Source organism: Punica granatum, chromosome 6 (assembly GCF_007655135.1).
Source record: "Punica granatum isolate Tunisia-2019 chromosome 6, ASM765513v2, whole genome shotgun sequence".
Taxonomy (NCBI): Eukaryota; Viridiplantae; Streptophyta; class Magnoliopsida; order Myrtales; family Lythraceae; genus Punica; species Punica granatum.
The window spans coordinates 13567115-13587944 of record NC_045132.1 but is presented as its reverse complement, the minus strand read 5'-3'; the positions used below and the strand labels follow the sequence as shown (position 1 = coordinate 13587944).

The following is a 20830-nucleotide window of genomic DNA, read 5'->3' as shown; positions in this document are numbered from 1 at the left end:
AAGCTAATTTCTAATATTTTAAGTAGCACAATTCCTTATATTAGAATTAAAGGTTTCGTGTTAAATTCTTGTTAGTAAAACTTTTTGTGCTTTTTATTAGTTTTTCATTTTTTTTATTAGGTCTATGAACTTTATAATTAAAAAAATAAAGTTATTTTATTATATAATGCATTTAATATTATGGTAACTTTCTTTTTTAAGCATCTAGGTTTATCGAGGCCAGGACTAAATCTATATACAGAAGACTCTTACCTTATATGAAGAGTTAAATAAATAAATTCGATACCCGATAGTACTATCCGTGCTCCTTTATTAATTATTTAGTCATAATATATTCGATATCTGGTGGGACTAAATCTAGTACAAAATTTCTCGTGTACTAGGCCTTTGTCTCCTTTGTAACCAAATAAAAAAGCAAATGAATAGGATTGAGCTGAGTGGTACTAGTAAGGTTATGGAATTTTCGATGAGAGATACTGGATTCGATTCTCTTCTTTGACTCCTAGTCTTTAGTATATGGCTTGTTGTAGAGCCTTTGTACAATTTGGGATATGAAGATTCGCCTCGCTGCCCATTTAAAATCCCACACTAATGAGAACAAAATCCAAAAACTTCTTATTTCCGGGATGAAAGTGAGCCATGCTGTCCGAAATACAACTTGTACTCTTTTACAAAAGGAATTTCATCCAAAAAGGGGAAGCCATAAAACTAGCGTTAATTTGAGATTGAAATGGAGGCGACCGTCACGGCGCTGTACCCCTTCATCAGCAACTTTTGACTGTTGCTGTCGGACAAAATAAATCCCTTGAACTGTCGCGTTTAACTCCAACAGTTGCTGGTTCAAGTTAAAAAGCAAAAGAGTCTAAGGAAATCATCAGGTGCAGATATTGCATCAATCTCCAAATCATTACATCCGGAGGACCGACACCCAACCCCACCACCCCCGCGCCCCCCCCAACCCCCCCCCCCCCCCCCCCCCCCCCCACAACAAAAAAAAAAAAAAAACAACAACAACACCAAAGAAGCACATGATTCAAGAGGTACTACTGTTAACCACTAAACTTAATAAATTGAGCTCTCAATGGACGGATTTCACTAACTGTAGAGCGATTCCAAACTCGTTCGAAGACACATTGTGGCTTTGGCTGAGTTGACGTTCGAACGTAATTAGTTTTAGTCGATACACTAAAAATATCTCGTAGTCTCACCCAAAAAATATCCTCCAAAAAATATATATAGACGCATACATACAATTTGCAAGAAAGAGAAGTGAGACGACAATGGACGCGGAAGAGATCAAGAAGACTCTGTTCAACAGCGCCATGAAAGGAGAGTGGAACAAGGTGGTCGAAATCTACGGGGAATTCCCGGACGCCCACGATACAAGGATCACTCGCACCGGCGAGACGGCCCTCCATGTGGCGGTCTCTGATGGCCAAGAGGACACTGTCGAGGATCTCCTCGACCTCATCATGGCTGCTGCTGGCGAGGGTAGCAACCGCACCAAAGCCGTGCTAGAGATCAAGAATGACAGTGGCAATACACCGCTGCATTATGCTGCCTCGGTTGGGAGCGTGAGGATGTGCCAGTGCATTGCCCAGCAGGATCCATTGCTGGTTGGGGCCCGCAACATCGAAAGTGAGACCCCTCTTTTCATGGCCGCTCTCCATGGAAAGAAGGATGTTTTCCTGAGGCTGCATTATCTCTGCAGTTCCAAAAACGAGAAGGATATTTCGTATTGCCGGAGGAAGGATGGACAGACTGCACTTCATTCTGCCATTAATGGGGACTACTTCGGTACAATCTGCTTATTTTATGCTCTTTGGATAATCTGGATTTCATATGTAACATCTGGTATGGACCTTATAGATCCCGAATCTTGCAAATTATAACATGTCCGGTGGAATATGCCTTGTAGCAGAAGCCGAATAGGGACGAACAGGGGATTTGGATCAGGAACAGGTCGTATATCAGTGGAAAATTGACCTGAGTGAGGAATCATCGTCTGCATTCAGAGAATGAGCTAGGACCTTATTGTATTCATGAGCCTGACAAATGCCGTCTATGAAACATTTGAGAACTATCTTACTGCTTTAACCGTGTTTTTATAAAGTAACGATATTTTATCCTTTTTTTAGATTAGTCTCTGATCTTTGGCCGGACATCAGTTGCATTCACTGTGATTGGTATACACTGAGATCGTTAATTTGGCTTGGATGGACTATTTTGTTTCTGGGTTACATCAATGGAGGCTTAATAAATTTGGGCTGAAGGATGCAGTGATGGTTGTATTGTTGTCAGATGAATGCGCCATCGGGCAAGAAATAAATCACTTGCATTTTGATTCTTTTGTGTGTTGATAACTAATTACCTTCTGTCAAATAAATGGATTTCACGCACAGATTTGGCGTTTCAAATTATACACCTGTACGAGGATCTGGTACACTACGCGAACGAGCAAGGGCTCTCCCCTCTTCATCTGCTAGCGACGATGGCCTCGTCTTTCGGAAGTGGGACCCACCTTGGATGGGGCAGAAGTACCATTTATCACTGTAAGCATCCCCATTCCGCATACCGAATTTAGTTGGGCAGAATATCGTCAACTCAGTCAGATTAAAGTTGGGCTAATTCTGTTGGAAGGTATATTTGTGGATCAACTCAAGGAAGAGCCATTGGATTACCAAGCTTTGTCGGTGAGGAACTTGGAGAAAGAGAAGAATTCTCATTTTCCGGAGAACTACAGGACTTGCGTCCAGTTCTTTCAATTGCTCAAGAGTTTTGTCGGCGTGAGTAAGTGATACTAAATCCACGATGTTTTGATCAAGCTTTCTTGCTCTGTTCTGTAATTCTCCATCCAAAGCTTGTAATGCAGTTTGATAAAAAACTATCAGCGTACTTTTATCCGTATGAAACTTCAATTCATTATCCATTTTTGAAGTATAAAAGCATAATAGATTTCATTTAGAAATGGGAGGATTCTGAATTTGCACTGACAGCAACCTTCGGGAAGAGACCATTGCTGGTATCTGACAAGAAAGCTCAGACAGAGAAACCAAGAATCGACATTGACCAACCGCATGGACAACCAGGTGAGCTACTGCAAAAGCCTTGCCGCCCAAGACTATGTTCGAAACCAAACTCTTCCATGACTGATGGACTGAACCGATATCCACTTGTACATGTTTTGTAATATGACAATACCCTATAATTTGGAGCAGTTTCAAATTCGCCTTGAAAATACTTTCTGAGAAATGCAGGGCAAGAAAAAATGTCCTATGGTTGATATTCATACTTTTTCATGTTCAAGTTTGATTTCTAACTTGTCTTTATTTCTGTTTGCTGTTAATTAGTACTTCATCAACGACCAACCATACATAAAGCTCGGGATAGACAGTTACTTCCATCGAATTACTTGACATGCCTCGAGTTCATCAAGTTCCTCTCCAAAATTATGCTGGTCATACTTGGGCTTGGTACACCTCAACTCACACGACCCAAACTAAGTATCAACATCTAGCTGCATTCCGCTTTCGTGTTTGGTTCACGGTGATTCCATGACATATTTGTAGGATCAGAGAAAATAAAGAAGATTCGAGAAAAGAAAGAGAAGAACACATGGTCTGCTCAGGTCATGAATGAGCTGATCAAAAGGGCTTTGGTGCATGAGTATGACGACAACGGAAGACACCCTCACCATGTAATTCACAGAGAAGGAAAGGAGGAAGAGACTTTGCCTTATCGAATTGTAGATGGCGGCTCTGCTGTTCTCTTCGATAACTTGGAGGATTCGGGACCGGAGACATCTAAGGGCAACTTTTCAAAGGCTAAACAAGGGGATGGTGCAGAAGGTAATCCAATCAACATCATAGACAACTCGCCAAAATTATCAATACAAAATAGTAAATCGAGTCATGTAGAGCTAGCAATAAGTAAAATAACGCATCATAAACAATGGAATTAGTGGCCATCTGACACAAGAAAAGCAGGTTTTTTGTTTCATTCAATGTGCTTTACGGAATTGTCAGGGAAGAAAGTGTTTACCGACGATATGTTGAAAGGGGAGACAGCAATACCGCTTGCAGCGAAGAACGGAGTCACAGAAATGGTGGAGAAGATACTTGAGGATTTTCCCGTGGCAATCCACGACATGAACTCAGAAAAGAAGAACATCGTCCTTCTGGCAGTCGAGAATAGGCAACCCCATGTATACAAGCTTATGCTCAAAAGAAACATCCTTAAAGACAACATATTCCGTAGGGTTGATAACAAAGGAAACAGCGCGCTGCATCTTGCAGCAATGCTCAGAGACTACAAGCCTTGGCTCATCCCAGGGGCTGCCCTTCAGATGCAATGGGAAATGAAGTGGTTCGAGGTAAGTTTGCTGTATTACTCTCAGTTTCAGATACGATCACATCATGGGCGCATTGCTTTTGTTTTGAATCTAAAACTTAATACATATTACCTATATCAACATAAAAGAAGCAAAACTCTATCAAAATAGGGATAGTACAGTGGAGCACGCTTTTATCCGTTGACTTAAAGATCGTAGGTTTGATACCTATGAGACTACTATTAAATTTCCATTGGGCTTATACGGGTTCGGGCCCATATCCACTTAAAAGCTCAAGCTAATAAGTGGTGGTACCCAAACCATATATTAACCTATGGATTTTCTTTTTTTTTCCGATGTGGAATTTATCCCATTTTACTCCTCAACACCCGCCCTCACGTGCAATGTGTGGTCTATTTCTGCCTACACGTTGTCACGTGCCCTTAAATACCCGCCCTCAACAATTGACCTCGAGCCGGGCTCATCTTCCGTGCTCGGGCGAGGGGGGATACTAACACGAGGCGCACTTTTGGCTGCACTCGGATATACTGGGCCTGGCATGGTGTGAATCCATGCGCATACGCGCGTAGGCATGCGGAAGCATAACCCGCTCTGATACCATATTAAATTTCCATTGGGCTTATACGGGCTCGGGCCCATATCCACTTAAAAGCTTAAGCTAATAAGTGGTGGTACCCAAACCATATATTAACCTATGGATTTTCTTTTTTTTTTTCCGATGTGGAATTTATCCCATTTTACTCCTCAACAACTATCATGCCCCTTTATCAGTTATTGAAATTTATCTTTCATTGTACTAAAGTTTTCTTTGTAAACGAAAAAAAGGCGAAGAAGCAAAACTCTAAAATTTTCACCCATACAAAACGATGACGTAACCTCCAAAGTTTAGCACTTCTGGTTGAGCACGACTCACCCTCCCGTGCATAGCATAAGAAGTCGCAGGGTTGTCCCACCCTGCAGCGAAAAAACCCTTTAAGGGCCACCCGTTACGTGTAGTATTGTGCATAGTATGCACCCGGTCCCATGGGAGGTTGGAGTCTATGGGCCCCAGGATTAAACCTGGGTCATAAAAAAAAAATCTGAGCATGAAGGAAGATTGTCTTTGAAAATGAATTTATGATATCCTTTTTGAACTTTTCTCTGTTATACAGCCATAAGAAAATGAAAATTACAATTAGAAAATAAAAGTAGAGAGCTTATCTTACAGAAGTAATTGTATAATCTTTCTAAAAGAAGTAAAAATGGTATTGGTCTGTTCTGCCCTTTTGATAGCAGCAAGTATCGTCAACTCCGATCACCGATCATCAACACACTAGAGATCAACATAGTTAAATAAGATAATAAGAACGAAGAGAGTAGGCGGAGCGAGCAACTCTGGCTGGGGGGTTCCCATCCAGGCGTTGCTCCCCTAGACAAGCTCATGGGAGATCCGAGAGGGCTCCGAAGACCTCGTCTGAAGTAAGTTGCGTGACCACCCCTGCTCCCTTCGCGTGTAATTTTTTCTTAATTATTTTTTTGAAGATTTTGTATATAACTTTTATTTTTAAATTAAATAATAATATGGATAATACACTAACTTATCGGCCCCCAATGCTGAGTTATTAACTGCCACGTTAGCAGAGTAGGGGTGTGAAGTGTTTTACTTTAAAAGGAAAGTGTCACTACATTATGTGAAAGTATATAGAGTGCACTTGAAACTTATCCTATTTTTCATTTTGAAAAGTCCCATGAATTTATTGAAGTTTGGAAAAGATGAAATATTAGAGAGTTGTGAATAAAGAAAACTTACGATTATGGGAGTTGTATTTCTTGATGGGCCGACCCGATTTGAATTTGGATTAGTCGGGATTTGTTGGATTTTTAAGTACCAAATAGTGTATATATATATATATATAAGATAAAATGAAAGAGGTACTATAAACCCCACTGACAAAAATTTTCAATTGAAGCACATATTTCCAATCAATTTAATAAAGAAGGCGCACTAAGCAGGTATACATCTAGTATATATGTATTTAATATTATGTTCAACTCGAAATGCAAAACATCCAAGCAATGTTATTAAAACCGGACCGGACGCTGAATCGGTCGAGGTATGGGTTCACGGGTTTATGAGTTCAACCGGGAATTTAATGGGTCGGACCGCACGTTTAATTAAATAATAAATAATGCATATAAAATTAAGAAAGACTATGATATATTAATATATACATAATAATTAAAATAATTGAAATAATGAATGAAAGAAAATTTTTTATTGAAGTTGTTTCTTCCTTTATTATGCTTAAAGAGATAAAAAATGATAAAAAGTAAACAAATATGGCTATTGCCTAAATGACTAAGAGGCTAGGCATGTGGCTCTTAATAAGGTTGAGGTTTTTAGTTAAAGTCTCCATGCATGCAGTATTAATTTTTCAATAAAAGCAAACCCATAGAATCGGCCGGTTTGTATGAGTTTAGTCAAAAAATCGCTCGGTTTAATGAAGTCACCGGTCTAAAAGTGCAATTTCGATTTTCCAGAGAATCGGACCGGACAAGGTACCGATTCCCGATTGAACCGGTCTGATCCGTTTTTGATAACAGTGCATCCGAGTCCTAAATATATGAATTTCTGAAGACATCTAGTCTAGTATATATGAATTTAATATTATGTTCAAAAATAGGAATGTGAGTTATCTATAAAGATTATTTAATATATGTGAGTACTAGTCATATTATCTATGCGGTACATAAAACTATTATTTGTGATATAAATTTATATATTATAATATGTAATTGGATTTTTTTTAAAATTAACTAGTTTACAATCGTAAAATTAACTTTTATAATCTTCAGGTTAACAATGAAAAATTTTCATCATATTGAGCTGACTCCACTATATACATTATTTTACATAAAAGGGCCATCTTATTCACTCAAAAGTGTTAATTATATAATTTATAAATTAGTAAAATCAAATGATTAAAATCATTTTCATCAAGATTGATGTAACTAATTAAATGTCCTTAGTTTCTCAAAGAGACTCTTAACAACAAAATTATAGAAGATAATTTTTATTTTTCAAAATACTTGCCTTTTATACAAATGAATCGCTCAAAAATTTAAATATTTTAACTTAAAATAATATTAAATTATCTTATAGATTATGTGGTTTACTAATCTTTTTTAGTGCATTTTGTTTGAAAAGCTGCATTTATAGCCTTGTATTTAGTGTTTCTAAGTTCTTTTTTGACATTTTCCTTTTTATTATATATTTGCTGATATTTTTATTTACTCTTTGATTTTGGTAAGTGTTTCTCATCAAATGAATGCTGGTTATTCAATGAAAGATTTATAAATTATGGGTAACATTATTGGCAAATTCTAATTATTATAGATTTTGCAGGCAGATTACTGTCCAATAAATAGATTTTTATTCATTAACAATTGACTCATAAAGTCAAATTCAAGATTAGTAAAATTCAAAAAGATTCTTACATTTTATTTTTTCAAAGGTTTTTTACTTTGTTTTGAGATATTTCTTTTCAATTTTACCTCACCTTTTATTAATTTACTCCGAAATGCTAACTAAGTTAAAGTCTAGTAGAGCTATATATAGACGTATAAAAGTATAAAAATATTCTAAATTTATCATTTCTTTTAGAATTCTTTTTTTTACCAATTCCCTATCAACAAACAAAAAATTCTAGGTGTATTTATTGTTAACATAAAAATTCAAAAACTTCTTAAATTATAATTACTTTCTCTTCTTTTTGAAATAAATTTTATTCATAATTTAATTACTTTCTCTTCTTTTTGAAATAATTTTTATTCATAACTTATATTTGTTATTTCACTGTAAAATAATAAGTGAGAGTCATATATATATACACACACACATATATATATATATATAAGTTATGGTATGAGTATAAAATACATAAAAATAAAATTATTTTAAATACCATAATGAATGATGAATATTATAATTATTTCAAACAATAATAATGTTTCTTTCTTTTCTGCTCTCTTCTTACATGTAAAATAAATTATGCCAATTAATAAATGTCTGAAATAAATATTATCAATATTCTAAAAATAGATATCATAGTTAATCTGTACAAACAACAACTAAGTATATTATTGAAGAAATAGTCTATCTATATCTATATTATATAGTTAAAAAAATGACTATGTTTTATAATGAATACTATCAATAGACGCAATAACTATAATTAAAATTATTTTTAAACCAATGAATTATTTGATAAACAAATATGAATAAAGATATAGACTAACTAATACTCAATAATAATTTAATTAATTAAATATATGTACAAATTATCACAAATCACTAATTATATAAAGTAACAAGCATATTAAAAATAAAATTTAAGGAATGAGGCTTTTGAATAGTACTATTATAAAAAAATGCAAAACAAAATTTGTATCTCTGAATATCTATAATATAATTTGTTATATATATATATATATATATATTGACAGTCCATAAATATGCAATACATACTAAATAAAATAGTTAGTTACATATACATGATTTGTCATAAAACAATATTAGAAGATGTTAATTATATGAAATAGGGCCACATAAAAAGTAAATATTTAATAAATGAGAGTAGGGGTATCTTAAAAAAAACATTATTGTCAAAAGTGAATTTGCAAAATTAAGTTTGTACACTTGTACTTAATTTCTATAATAAATCCATATTATGTTAATAGTTAAATAAATATGCAATGTACTTTACGTAAGAGAACTATTAGCAAAATTATGATTATATAACTTAAAATTAATATAATATTTTATGGGTAAATTTATTTTTAAAATTTTGAATGATTGCTATGAGAACAAACCCATGCAACACACGAATTAGAACACTAGTTATGTAGTAAAGTTGACTATAATTTCAATAAATGATGTTAATGAACACAATAAAAATATTTTTAAAATTTTATTATCATGAATATATATATATATCAAGATAATAAATGAAACATCAACATGGATATTTAAACATAGTCATGATGTCACTTTTCTCATTAATTTTATCATGATGTTATTTTTTTCCACTAATTTGAAAATTTACTATTATGAATATCAGAAAATACTGTTAAAAATTAGGGGAAAAAGTGACATCATATTAAAATTGATACCAAATTAATAGTTGGTGTATTTCCATGCAAACGAATAGTTGGTGCAAACATTCGTAAAATGTTTAAAAATATGATTTGATTTGATCTTTTTGTACCTAACTCTAAAACATATAAATTAAAAGACACGTAGAGCTTATCTTAACTTTTACCTTACACCAGAAATCTTTTTTAACGAAATAAAACTTTATTTTATGTCTGTTCTTTCTCTTTTTTTGCTACAAGAAAGGCACATGGCCTATCATAATAAAATAGAATTCTTCATAGCTATTTAAAGGAAATGGGTAGTCTGATGTATGGAACCTCTTCAATATTTTAGGTCCATTCTTGCCCTTTGATAGTACTAAGGTACATTCTCAACTCTATCGACCGCAAAAAATATTTATACCAGTGATGTGCAAATAGCAATCAAGGATGATCCTACATTCAGTACTTCACATTAACACACTTCCGATTGCAAACTGCAGTTCGTCAAGAGCTCCATGCCGCGGCACTTCTTTGTTCGATACAACGACGAGGGAAAGACTGCAAACAACATCTTCACAGAGACGCATAGTGAGCTTCTGAAAAACGGCAGCAATTGGCTCACAAACACATCTCAGTCGTGCTCAGTCGTGGCGGTACTCATTGCCACAGTGGCCTTTGCCACCTCCACTACTGTCCCAGGCGGTGTTAGGGAGGAGAGCGGTAAGCCCACGCTTGAGGACGAGCCAGCTTTCAACGTGTTTGCCATATCTTCGCTCGTGGCCCTCTGCTTCTCCGTTACCTCTGTCATCCTTTTCCTGTCCATCCTCACATCCCGCTACGAAGAAAGAGACTTCGGGCGAGACCTACTGAGAAAGCTTCTTGTGGGCTTGACTTCTCTATTTGTCTCCATAGCCTCGATGCTAGTGTCCTTCTGTGCAGGGCATTTTTTCGTGCTCAAGGACAAGCTCAAGTATGCAGCATATCCAGTCTATGCCGTAACTTGCCTGCCTGTAACGTTCTTCGCAATGGCACAGTTCCCTCTATACTTTGATCTCGTATGGGCTACCTTCAAGAAAGTGCCGCAGCGCAGCTACAAGTAGTGAAGCCTTTGTTTGATCCATTTGAGTTTTTTCAGGGTAATGGGCACTATTTTCCGGTTTTGTGATGATCGACATTCATTGTACTCAATGTTCACCTAATACGTGCAATTCCTTTTGTTTCCTTAACTTTGTTCCAAATTTGTCTCGTGTGAGCCCTCAGATGCAGATTCTAATAGAGGCTTGTGCCAGACTTCCAACGTACAGTAAGAGATTACACGTTCTATTGCTGTTGCTTCTGATATCAGTGAAATGAAAAGACACGCGAAAACAATGTGATGATGATCTTAATAGGTCTTCCATAATGAATAGAAGAACTCTACATCTGTTTACTAATTCAGTAGGATTGGTTCGCATGCAAAGTAGGAGATGTACTGATAAGGGAAGTCATCGGTCGGGATATATCTTTATTAGATTGATCTCTTCCCAAAGGACCATCAAATTGTTATTTGAACAACGGTTGCTACATGTTCATCACACAGCTATCAAATTAATTTTGCATGATCTCACCAAAATTGTGATGGGGCAAGTTCCAAGAGAGATTCATCATCTAGGTAAGTAACAATACCATCCTCACAAATATTAATGTGTAATATCTAGAATGTCCTCCAGTATTTCCCGATCTCATACATGATCGTGGGAATGGAAACGAGATCCTTTTAGCTCAGGCGCCGGCCACCACCGCCCATACGAGGTTGTCGGCAACCTTTGATGCGAACCCCACGAGACCTTCGCAAGACCCGACAACAAAGACTGGAAATCGAACCCGGATCGCCAATAGAGGTTAAGAGTGATGGAATACTGACCCGATAGTTATAAAAAACCAAGAACCAATATTATAAGTAGCCGAGAATTACAATCATTCAAGCTTACAATCTCGAAAAGTTGCCGAAGAACAATTTAGAGAAAATTCTCACAATATCCTGAAAATAATCATCCCCTCACCCTAATGACCTAATGGAGTTTATGTAAAGCCCTCCACCATCAGATAATTCCTAGAGAATAAAAGTCAAAACAACAATTCTCAAGCATGGGAAAGAGAAAACAATATAGAAAAGAGAAGACAAGCAAATGAAGGTACTTGGGAGTCTTCTTGTTCTTGCATGAGAAGAAATCTGCCACATTCCTCCAAAATTCGTCCAAAATGTAGGTGGCAATAAATAAGGTACCCACTCAAGTCAAATCTGGTATTTTACCACCTAATTTATGCACTTAAGTGTGGTAGTGGGATCCGACACTTGTTCCTCCATGATTCTCGGGCTCAAACTTGTGATTTGGTCATCTTCGAGCTGGACTTGTATAATGTTCACATTCCTGACATGTATCCCCGTCGACGGTTCATCGAGAATGCGTAGCACCAATCCTTGCATGGTCTGTTGAAGTTGCTGGGCACGTGCTCTCGTAATCAGTCCGGTCGGAATGTGCAATTCATCATCACTAGTTCGAAGTCCTTCCAACCTAAGCTCGTCGGTTTGACCCGGAGTCGTATCAGCCTCTGGTGGCATCGACGAGCTCGTCTGAGGTGGTGGTGGCCAGCGCCAGGGGAGCCACAACCCCCTCTCTTTCTCAAATCCATCTTCTTCTCTAAATTGTCCCCACTTTTTCCTCTTTATTTACATTTATTTTCTTTTCAACTTTAATTGAATATTTTTAAATTTATTTTTAACTTTATTTTTAATTATTTATAATTTACAATTATTTATTTACAACTAATAAAATTTATTTTACAATAGATATTTATTTAAGGAGAATTTATCTAAAATGGCCCATGGTTTACCCGTTTTGTCAAATCTATCATATGTTTTTTTTGTCAAATTTATCCCATGGTTTACTTTTTGCATCACATCTATCCCGGCATTATATTTTTCGTCGACATCTAACGGTCGTGTTGACGTAGCGCCCACGTGGCAAGTGTGACCCACTATCTCTCCACTTGCCACGTCAGCACGGCCGTTAGATGTCAAGGAAAAAGATAACGTCGGGATAGATTTGATGCAAAAAAGTAAACCATGAGATATATTTGACAAAAAAAAGTATATGATAGATTTGACAAAATGAGTAAACCATGGGCCATTTTGGATAAAAACCTCTATTTAAAATAACTATTTCAAAGTATTTACTTCGAAAATTTTGAGTTCATAATAAATTTTTATTTTTACAGTAGTTAAAAGTACTTATTTGTACAATATTTATTTTATAATAAATAGATGGATATTTATTTGTTTATTTGATAATATTTATTTTTCTAATTTACAATATTCATTTTACGATTATTTAAAAATTTTATAATATTGTGCAATCATTTTATAATTATAAAAAATTGTAAAACTAATCAACTTTATATAATTTTATTGGGGAGTAGCTCGGTGAATCAAAGAAATAGGAGCTGTCCCGTTCCTCCACCGCCCTTCATGGAGGTTTGCCGACTTGCTGGCGAACGCTTTTTTACTCCTCTTTTTTTTTTGAACCTTGATATCCAGAAGTTCAATTTAGCATCGACTAATCTAGTCGAGCCAAGGCAGCCCACTAGGAGTAAAGCTCTCATAGCATATATTTTTTTTGTATCTACAGGGACTCGAACCCGAGACCTTACTTAAGCGAAATAAATACTGAATCGCTTGAATCAATCCACATTGGTGATGCATGTTTTTTTAATAGTTAACGAAAAAAAAAGGGTGATCGGACTACGATCGGATCTTTTGGTATAAAGCGTCAACATTACAATTGGATCCTTTGGTATAACTCGTGATTGGATTACATGGTACTTTATTTGGTCGGACTTGAAAACGCTAAAATGGGGGGAAATTTTTAAAAATGAAAATGAAAAAAAAAGCTTTATGATGGATCATTTGGCATAACACGTCAATGGGATTACATAGTACCTTGTTCGGTTTAAATTTGAAAACACAAAAAATATGTAACGTTTGACCCAACAATCGAACCATTTGGTATAACACGTCGACCGAATTATGTAGAACTTTATTGCTAACGTTATTAATTCACTAAAAAGACATAATGCGTCGATCTTACAATAAGATCTTTTGACGTAATACATTGATTGAACTACATGGCACATCTTCAAATCGAATTTGAAAACACAAAAACAAAGGGACGAAATTTTAAAAGTAGAAATTACGAAAATAACAAAAAAAGGGGGGACGGGAGCAAGTAAAAAAAAAAACTCACCCACTTCCCCCTCTGACGGACGGACCCATAATAATATCCTTATATAATATAATATAATATAATATAATATAATAAATTGCTAGGTTTTTATTGGATCACTATCCAAAACTTAAGGGGAAAAAATGGTATCTAAAATTAAGGGAAAAAAGTACAATCAGTAAGCACAATTTATTTAACGAAGGTAGTATATTCCTTACATAAAAGATATATTTGTGCCTACAAAATATGTTTTTACCTAAAAACAAAAAAAAAAAGAGAAAAGAGATTATATTTAATAGAATGGTTGGAGCTAAAATCCGGTCTCGTGCAAGCTAATAGAAACTTATAAAGAGGCACATTTGTTATTTGGATTGCAACTTGAAAAATATTGATCTAGCACAATTGAGTAAAGTATTCATACCATTATTAACTGAAAAATTAAAAATTAAATATTGTTCTCTTTCCGAAAGAAAGTTATTTTCATAGACCTATTTTCTAATGGAAATCGTGCTGGCAAATATTAACATTAGCGGAAATGATGTATCAGAAAATGCAAATGTTTTGGCTTGGAACAATCGAGAAATATCTGTATGCTAAAAAAAAATGTGATATTGATGCTCCACTTATGGAGAATGGAGACAAGGAAGGGCATTGATAAGCATGAAAAGAAGAATAAAGTAATCATCTGTCGTCGTTTCACCATAATGTGGTTTTTATCTCTTCGGGATTTTAATTAGGTGGCCCTGATTGAAGAAGACTTGGCGGTCATTGATATGTATAAAACTCTCGGTGACTGATTGATGTATCAACAAGCTCATTAGTCTAAATAAAAAAAATAACTCGTTTAGATAAATAAATAAATTAAATAAACAGTTTGATAAGCTCACGAATTAGAACTTGATAAGAAAGAAGGGTGGAGGGTAGAACCAACAAAACTCACTCGATCAAATGACTCGTCACGAGTAAGAAAAGTCGGGTTGATTCGCCACGTTCAAGGATGAACAATAAGAATCAGGGTTATTGCCACTAAACAAGGGACTTGTTTAGATAAAAAAAAAATAGAGGAAATGCTCTAGGTAATTTTCATTCAAATATTCATCAAATTCGTATGTCTGATGTTCTCTTACAATAAGGTGCATATTTATATAGAGGGAAGATATCCCTTGACTCTAAAATAGGATGCTGATATCTAATCTCCTCTAGATTACTTTCTTAAAATAAAATAAGGTAATAATCTGAAATATGAAACTTAAGACTACTGACTCAAGCTAATATAGGAAATAATATCTAATTAAGAGAAACTATATTATAGTAATATATGAAACTTAATATCTAATTAAGCTAAATTCTTATTCCGGAATCATCTAGAATACCTGTTTGGACCCGTAAATTTAAATACGAGTTGGGCTGTAATATGAATCACATCACAGTCTGTATCTGATTGGAGCGGACTGACGCATTTAATCGCTCAGGCTAATAATAAGAACTATTGGTAGCAATTTACTAAAAACATTGTCTGGAGCCAACTGACTCATTAGTTCAAGATAGACATAAACCTAATGCCAGTAAATTCCAGAGAGCATGTGCTTGGGAGAACAATGTAATATTGGCCAGAGCTAAGTTAAAAATTGTTGTACGTATGAGCTTGGACCCTATCGAGATACTTTGTTAAATAAAGGGCAAATTACAAAAAAAAAACCCAAATTTTGTAAAATGTCTCAGTTTTGTCCTAAATTTTGTTTTGTAACAAAAAAAATCATAAGTTTTCTAAAATATCTCAAAAATGACCTCTGTTATAACTTCCGTCAATTTTTGCCTACGTGTGACCTACGTGGACTGTTAAAGGGATCCACTAGCCTACGTGGACTGTTAAAAGGACCCACCATCAGCAGCAAAAATTGACGGAAGTTATAACGGAGGTCATTTTTGAGACATTTTAGAAAACTTATGGTTTTTTGTTACAAAACAAAATTTATGACAAAATTGAGATATTTTACAAAACTTGGGTTTTTTTTTGTAATTTACCCTTAAATAAATAGAAATGTACAATGTTAATGTGATGCACTAACTACCAGTGCTTTCCCGGATGCTAGTCCACATTGGCCAAATCATCATTTAACAAATTCACGGTGTTGTCCCAATTACACTACAAGTTAACATTGTGTGTTTATGCATGATGAACATTTTAAATTTAATATTTTGTCCTCCATGAGATTCCATGTAAGTTTTGAAGTAGAGAGACACGAGCAACTAGCAGAGTGATAATGCAAAAGTAATGTGGCAAACCACTAAAAGCAACGCCGATTATATTCCTAAAGTTGGAGTCAACCAACAAATCAGCCCAAGCAAATAAATGCAGTGATAATAAAAACAATAAAATCTTAGATTAGTTTAACTGTAAATATTATGAAAATCTAAAGTACAACATGAGATTACAAAGAAAACCAATCGAGCACTAGATATGATAAAAGCCGCAATAGGAAACATTCATAGAGAGAGCTAGAGATTTTACTAGATCAATAAATCAGAGATTATAATCTTCGGAGATGTCTTCTCAATCCCAGCCCCATTACAAACCCAATCTCAAAAAATATCTAACTCGATCTTTCAATTCTCTCCATTCTCACTCTAAACCGAGACTCTAAGAAGAAAACCCAGAGAATATCCCGAGAAGATCACACCATCACCAATCCTATGATTACAGACTCTTGTTTCATCGGTCCCCAAGGGGCCCATGACTCTGCGGCACCGATGCACCTTTTGCAACTCATACAAGATTCCATATAAAGACTTACAAGAGAATATATCATAACATCTCTAGAAATATCATAATATCTCTCCTAGAATATTTTCGAGAATATTTCCTCTTACGAATATAATTTGAGAATACAAGAAATTCCGAAAATATATGAAACAATATTTTCCCTCGATTTTTTCCTCGCTTTGAGTCTTCGAGTTTTTGCGATTCGGACTTAATGCAAGGCAATCTCACAACAATGAAAGTTTTAATAAAATATTCTGGAAATCATACATCCCGCATAAGTAGTTGCAAAAGGTCGGATGAAATTGTTGCAACATTCCCTTGATTATATGGAACACATTATGGTAAATTTTGCGCTGATCGAGTTTCCATTAAATAAATAAGGTTGAAACGAGCGAATAAAGCAAACGGCCCAATGGAACAAAATAATTTCCTTTTACATCGATTAAATCTAAAGTATGTTGGCTTGAAAAATATCTATATATTTTGTGGGAGTAAAATTAGGTAAGTAATCTTACTGAAAAATTTTGGTAAAAAATATCCTAGAGAAAATTGCGAAAAAAAATATTAATATGGGAGTTGTAACCGCGAAAAAAAGAAAAAAAAAATGAAATGGCCTCTGAAGACCTCCATTGTTCACGGCCGTCAACGGTGGTTGGCTGATGCTGCAGTGACCATCAGGGATAATATGCAAACGGAATCATTAATATTTCCATCGGAATGAAAAAGATCGAAATGGCATGTTGTGGATGTTCGTGAGCGTCTGCTTGGAAAACAATTAATGATGGCACTTATACATGCCATCAGAATTGAACATCGTTGTCTTGAAAAACCGCATCATCGGAAGCATTGTTGGCTGATTTTAGATGAAACTAAATCGATTTGAATAACAAAACCGTTAACTCTATGAAAATAGAGTTATTTGAAACTTTCTAGGGGTATAATTAGGGCTAATTTATTGAGTTATCATTAGTTTTAGTATGTTTTTGGTTTTATTTTTATTTTTTTGCTTTTTGATAGTTTTAGGAGTTTAAATTAGTTTTGACTCGTTTTTGTTCGAATTGGAGTTAATTTAATGATCTTCTTCAGCCTCTAAGTTCTTGATATTTTTGGACATATTAAACTCAATTTTTTGGTGCAAATTGCATATGAATTAAAAGCTTATCGAGTTAGGAAAGCAGCGGTTCAAACGGTTCATCGATCGGAGCCCGGTTGAGGAAGATATGACCCGATGAAGTTCAGTGCACAGAAAATACTGAACCGAACAGCCCCAGCCGCGATGGAAGAGGGCTGCAGCCATCCAATTCAGCCAAAACCAGGCAGCATTCATTCTCTCGAAATTTTTCTGGGTCCAAACATGTTTAGAGAAGGAAATTTGAGGGACATATTTCGATTTATTACTGGTAATTGTTATGAGGATTTTGGGAGATATGTCTAGAGTTTTAAAGGAGGAAATCATGGATTTCAAAAATGTCAAATTACAAAAAAAATTTCAAGTTTCATAAAAAGTCTCAGTTTTATCTTAAATTTTGTTTTGTAACAAAAAAAAACCATAAGTTTTTTAAAATATCTCAAAAATGACTTTCGTTATAACTTCCGTTAATTTTTGCTCCTGATGGTGGGTCCCTTTAACAGTCCACGTAGGTCACACGTAGGCAAAAATTGACGGAAGTTATAACGGATGTCATTTTTGAGACATTTTAGAAAACTTATGGTTTTTTCTGTTACAAAACAAAATTTATGACAAAACTGAGACATTTTACAAAATTTGAGTTTTTTTTTGTAATTTACCCTTTCAAAAATGGGAAACAATATTTTAGGATTTGTGAGAGATTTTCGGGATTGAAGGGGTTGCCTTTAGACATTCAGGAAGGGGGAGGAGGGGTGCGGCTCAGACTTCTGGAGACTTTTGGGTGTGACTTCTTGGAGAGTTTTGGAGAGTATTTGCAATCAAGACCCGGTGGACACTTGTTCTTCTTCATGATTTCTTTTTATTATTATGTTAGAATCATGTTTAGGATAAATTTTTGTACTTTCATTACTACAATTATGAACTAACTTCGTCATTCTAGGGTTGTGATGGAACCCGATATGTAGCTAAATTTTTCATTCTCTTTTGTATTAATGCATTGAGAGTTCCTTTTACTTATTCTATCTTGAACTTAATACTTTCAATTGTTTGGTCATTATTGTATTGATCGGTTAACCTATTTGAACTTGGAAAATGAATTTTAGGTTTAGAACTGGGATAGGATAACCTAAGTTCAATCTCTAATTAAGCTGATTAGTAGATAAGGTAGGAATATACTTACACACATTAGGTAGCCAATTCACGTTAGAACTTAATAAATTTAGCTTAATTACAATTTACATTGGAATACAGGAGATTGGTTACGTTAGATACTTTTCCTAAGCAACTTGGAAGATACTTAGGAAATACTAGGGCAATTGAGGTTAGTAAACGGGTTTTTGATGAATTAAGAATAAAGAGTATTGGAAATTCTAGCAAAGTATAGGGGGGAAATCATAATCCTAGGTTTTCTCCATTAATTGAATTTCTATTGGGTTACTTCTTGCTTTTAAATTTTAGTTCTTAAAAACCAAATACTCGATTGGCTTGGCTTTAATTAGGTTGCTTAACATCGAAAGCTAGTGAGGTTTTTAGGATGAATCTATGAAAATGATACTCAACCTATCATTATATTACTTGTACGGCCCGTGCACTTGTAGAGTGTTAAATCGAAAACAAGTTTTTGGCGTCACTGCCAAGGATTTGCTTTATAAAATGTCTACTTCTTTTGATACTAAGCAACTTAGTTATCGATCAAGTTTTATTTTATATTTTAGAGCATAAACTAGTTTTCTCACTTCTATTTTTGTAGATATCCTTATAAGATATGGTCTGATGATGATGAACCGTCGATGGAGAGCTTGATGGCAAGACATATAGTCGAGGGTTTTGCGAGTTGGAGGAATCCATCCAGTTTCATGTGGCAAGATCAAAATGTGGCATGGCCAAATTCGTTCGGTTTTGAACTACACCAATGGCTTCCGGTACAAGAAGATGAGCCAAGTAAGGAGGAACGCTTCGTGCATTATTTACAGTTGCAGTTGACTCACCTAGAAAAATCTAAAACGATGTTTCAGATAATGGAGAAACAAGTGGAGCTAATTGCCTCCATCCTTCGCAACTAATCTTATGAAGAGTTGTCAAGAGACATCGATTTCGATTTGAAGGAAGGAAGTATCGAAGAAGCCACGATGACCATGACGCGGTGCAAGCAACAATTTGAGGAACACAAGATCACAAGCGTCGACACCTTTGAACTTGAGGACGACACCACAGTGATGGAGGAAGAAGTTCGAGAGGGACCCGATACCATGCCACCTGAGAATGCAAGTGAATCGGAATATCCACTCGAGGATTTATCGCTTCCCAAAAGAGAATTTGAAGATGTGAATTGTTTTGAAGTCTTGAAGTGGCTAGAACCTACACCATGTTTGCCAAGACCGACAAATCCAGATGGACTTCCAATTTCTTTCAATTACCCAAATTGATTATAAATTTCGTGCCTTTACCAAGAAATAAACAATTTAGTGATTGGGCTGATTTGCATAGATATTTATTGCAAGCACCTTATCAAGAATTGAAAGAAAGGGTTCGAGGATGAAGGAACGAGCTAAATGGCAATCGAATGAGCATGGTATTGAGCAATTCAAAAACAAGACCTACATCGATTCAAGGGAGTATACTATGAGTATTTTTATTTTGTCCAATTGTCTCGGTATTTATACAGCATTTTAAATTATGGAGTTTGAGCAAATTCAACATAATTTTTTTTAATCTTTTTTAATCTTTCTTTTCCTTTTCTTTTTGTTTTGAAAATTTTAGTCATAAAAGAAAAAAAAAATTAAAGAGAAGTCGAAGCCTAGGCCTCCAATTTGGACAGCCTCAGCCTCAATGACCCTGTTAAAAACAAAAGCAAAATATGAAAATATGAAAAAAAAAATTTCCTAATTCCTTCGATCCTTTGTTCTTCGTATTCTTTTCAGACTCACATCTCTTTGTTTGTATCTTCCTCTTCTCACAGGTAAAGATTGCTTTAGTTTACGGGACATCTTTTCCTATCTCACCCGCAGCTCTGACTCGACACCGCTGCTAGCCCCTTGACATTGTTGCTACTTCTGGTGCAAGTCCTGCAAGATTGCGACTTCTTTTATGTGGATAGCCCCTGTGTCACCAATGATCGACAATGGCCGCGTCCTTCATCCACAACAAGCTCAATTTAGAGACACACTGTGACCATGGTGGCCTTGGCCAATTGTTGTCTTAGCCCAACT

At 35.3% G+C, this 20830-nt stretch overlaps 1 protein-coding gene across 1 annotated transcript; it reads left to right on the top strand.

The window, feature by feature from the left end:
* The first annotated feature begins 1106 nt into the window (after nt 1-1106).
* LOC116210315 lies at nt 1107-10780 on the top strand. The gene is made up of 8 exons (XM_031544175.1): nt 1107-1797; nt 2403-2552; nt 2641-2790; nt 2997-3089; nt 3351-3473; nt 3570-3848; nt 4026-4372; nt 9967-10780. The coding sequence occupies exons 1-8, from the start codon at nt 1281-1283 to the stop codon at nt 10564-10566; spliced, it is 2259 nt and encodes a 752-aa protein (XP_031400035.1). The 5' UTR covers nt 1107-1280; the 3' UTR covers nt 10567-10780.
* The last annotated feature ends 10050 nt before the right edge of the window (nt 10781-20830 follow it).

Bases quoted from the DNA above. Each gene is read 5' to 3' on its own strand.
- LOC116210315 (XM_031544175.1), top strand. From the start codon at position 1,281: ATGGACGCGGAAGAGATCAAGAAGACTCTGTTCAACAGCGCCATGAAA. The intron at 3,090-3,350 runs GTGAGCTACTGC...GCTGTTAATTAG, and splicing joins CCAACCGCATGGACAACCAG to TACTTCATCAACGACCAACC. The intron at 3,474-3,569 runs GTACACCTCAAC...ACATATTTGTAG, and splicing joins GCTGGTCATACTTGGGCTTG to GATCAGAGAAAATAAAGAAG.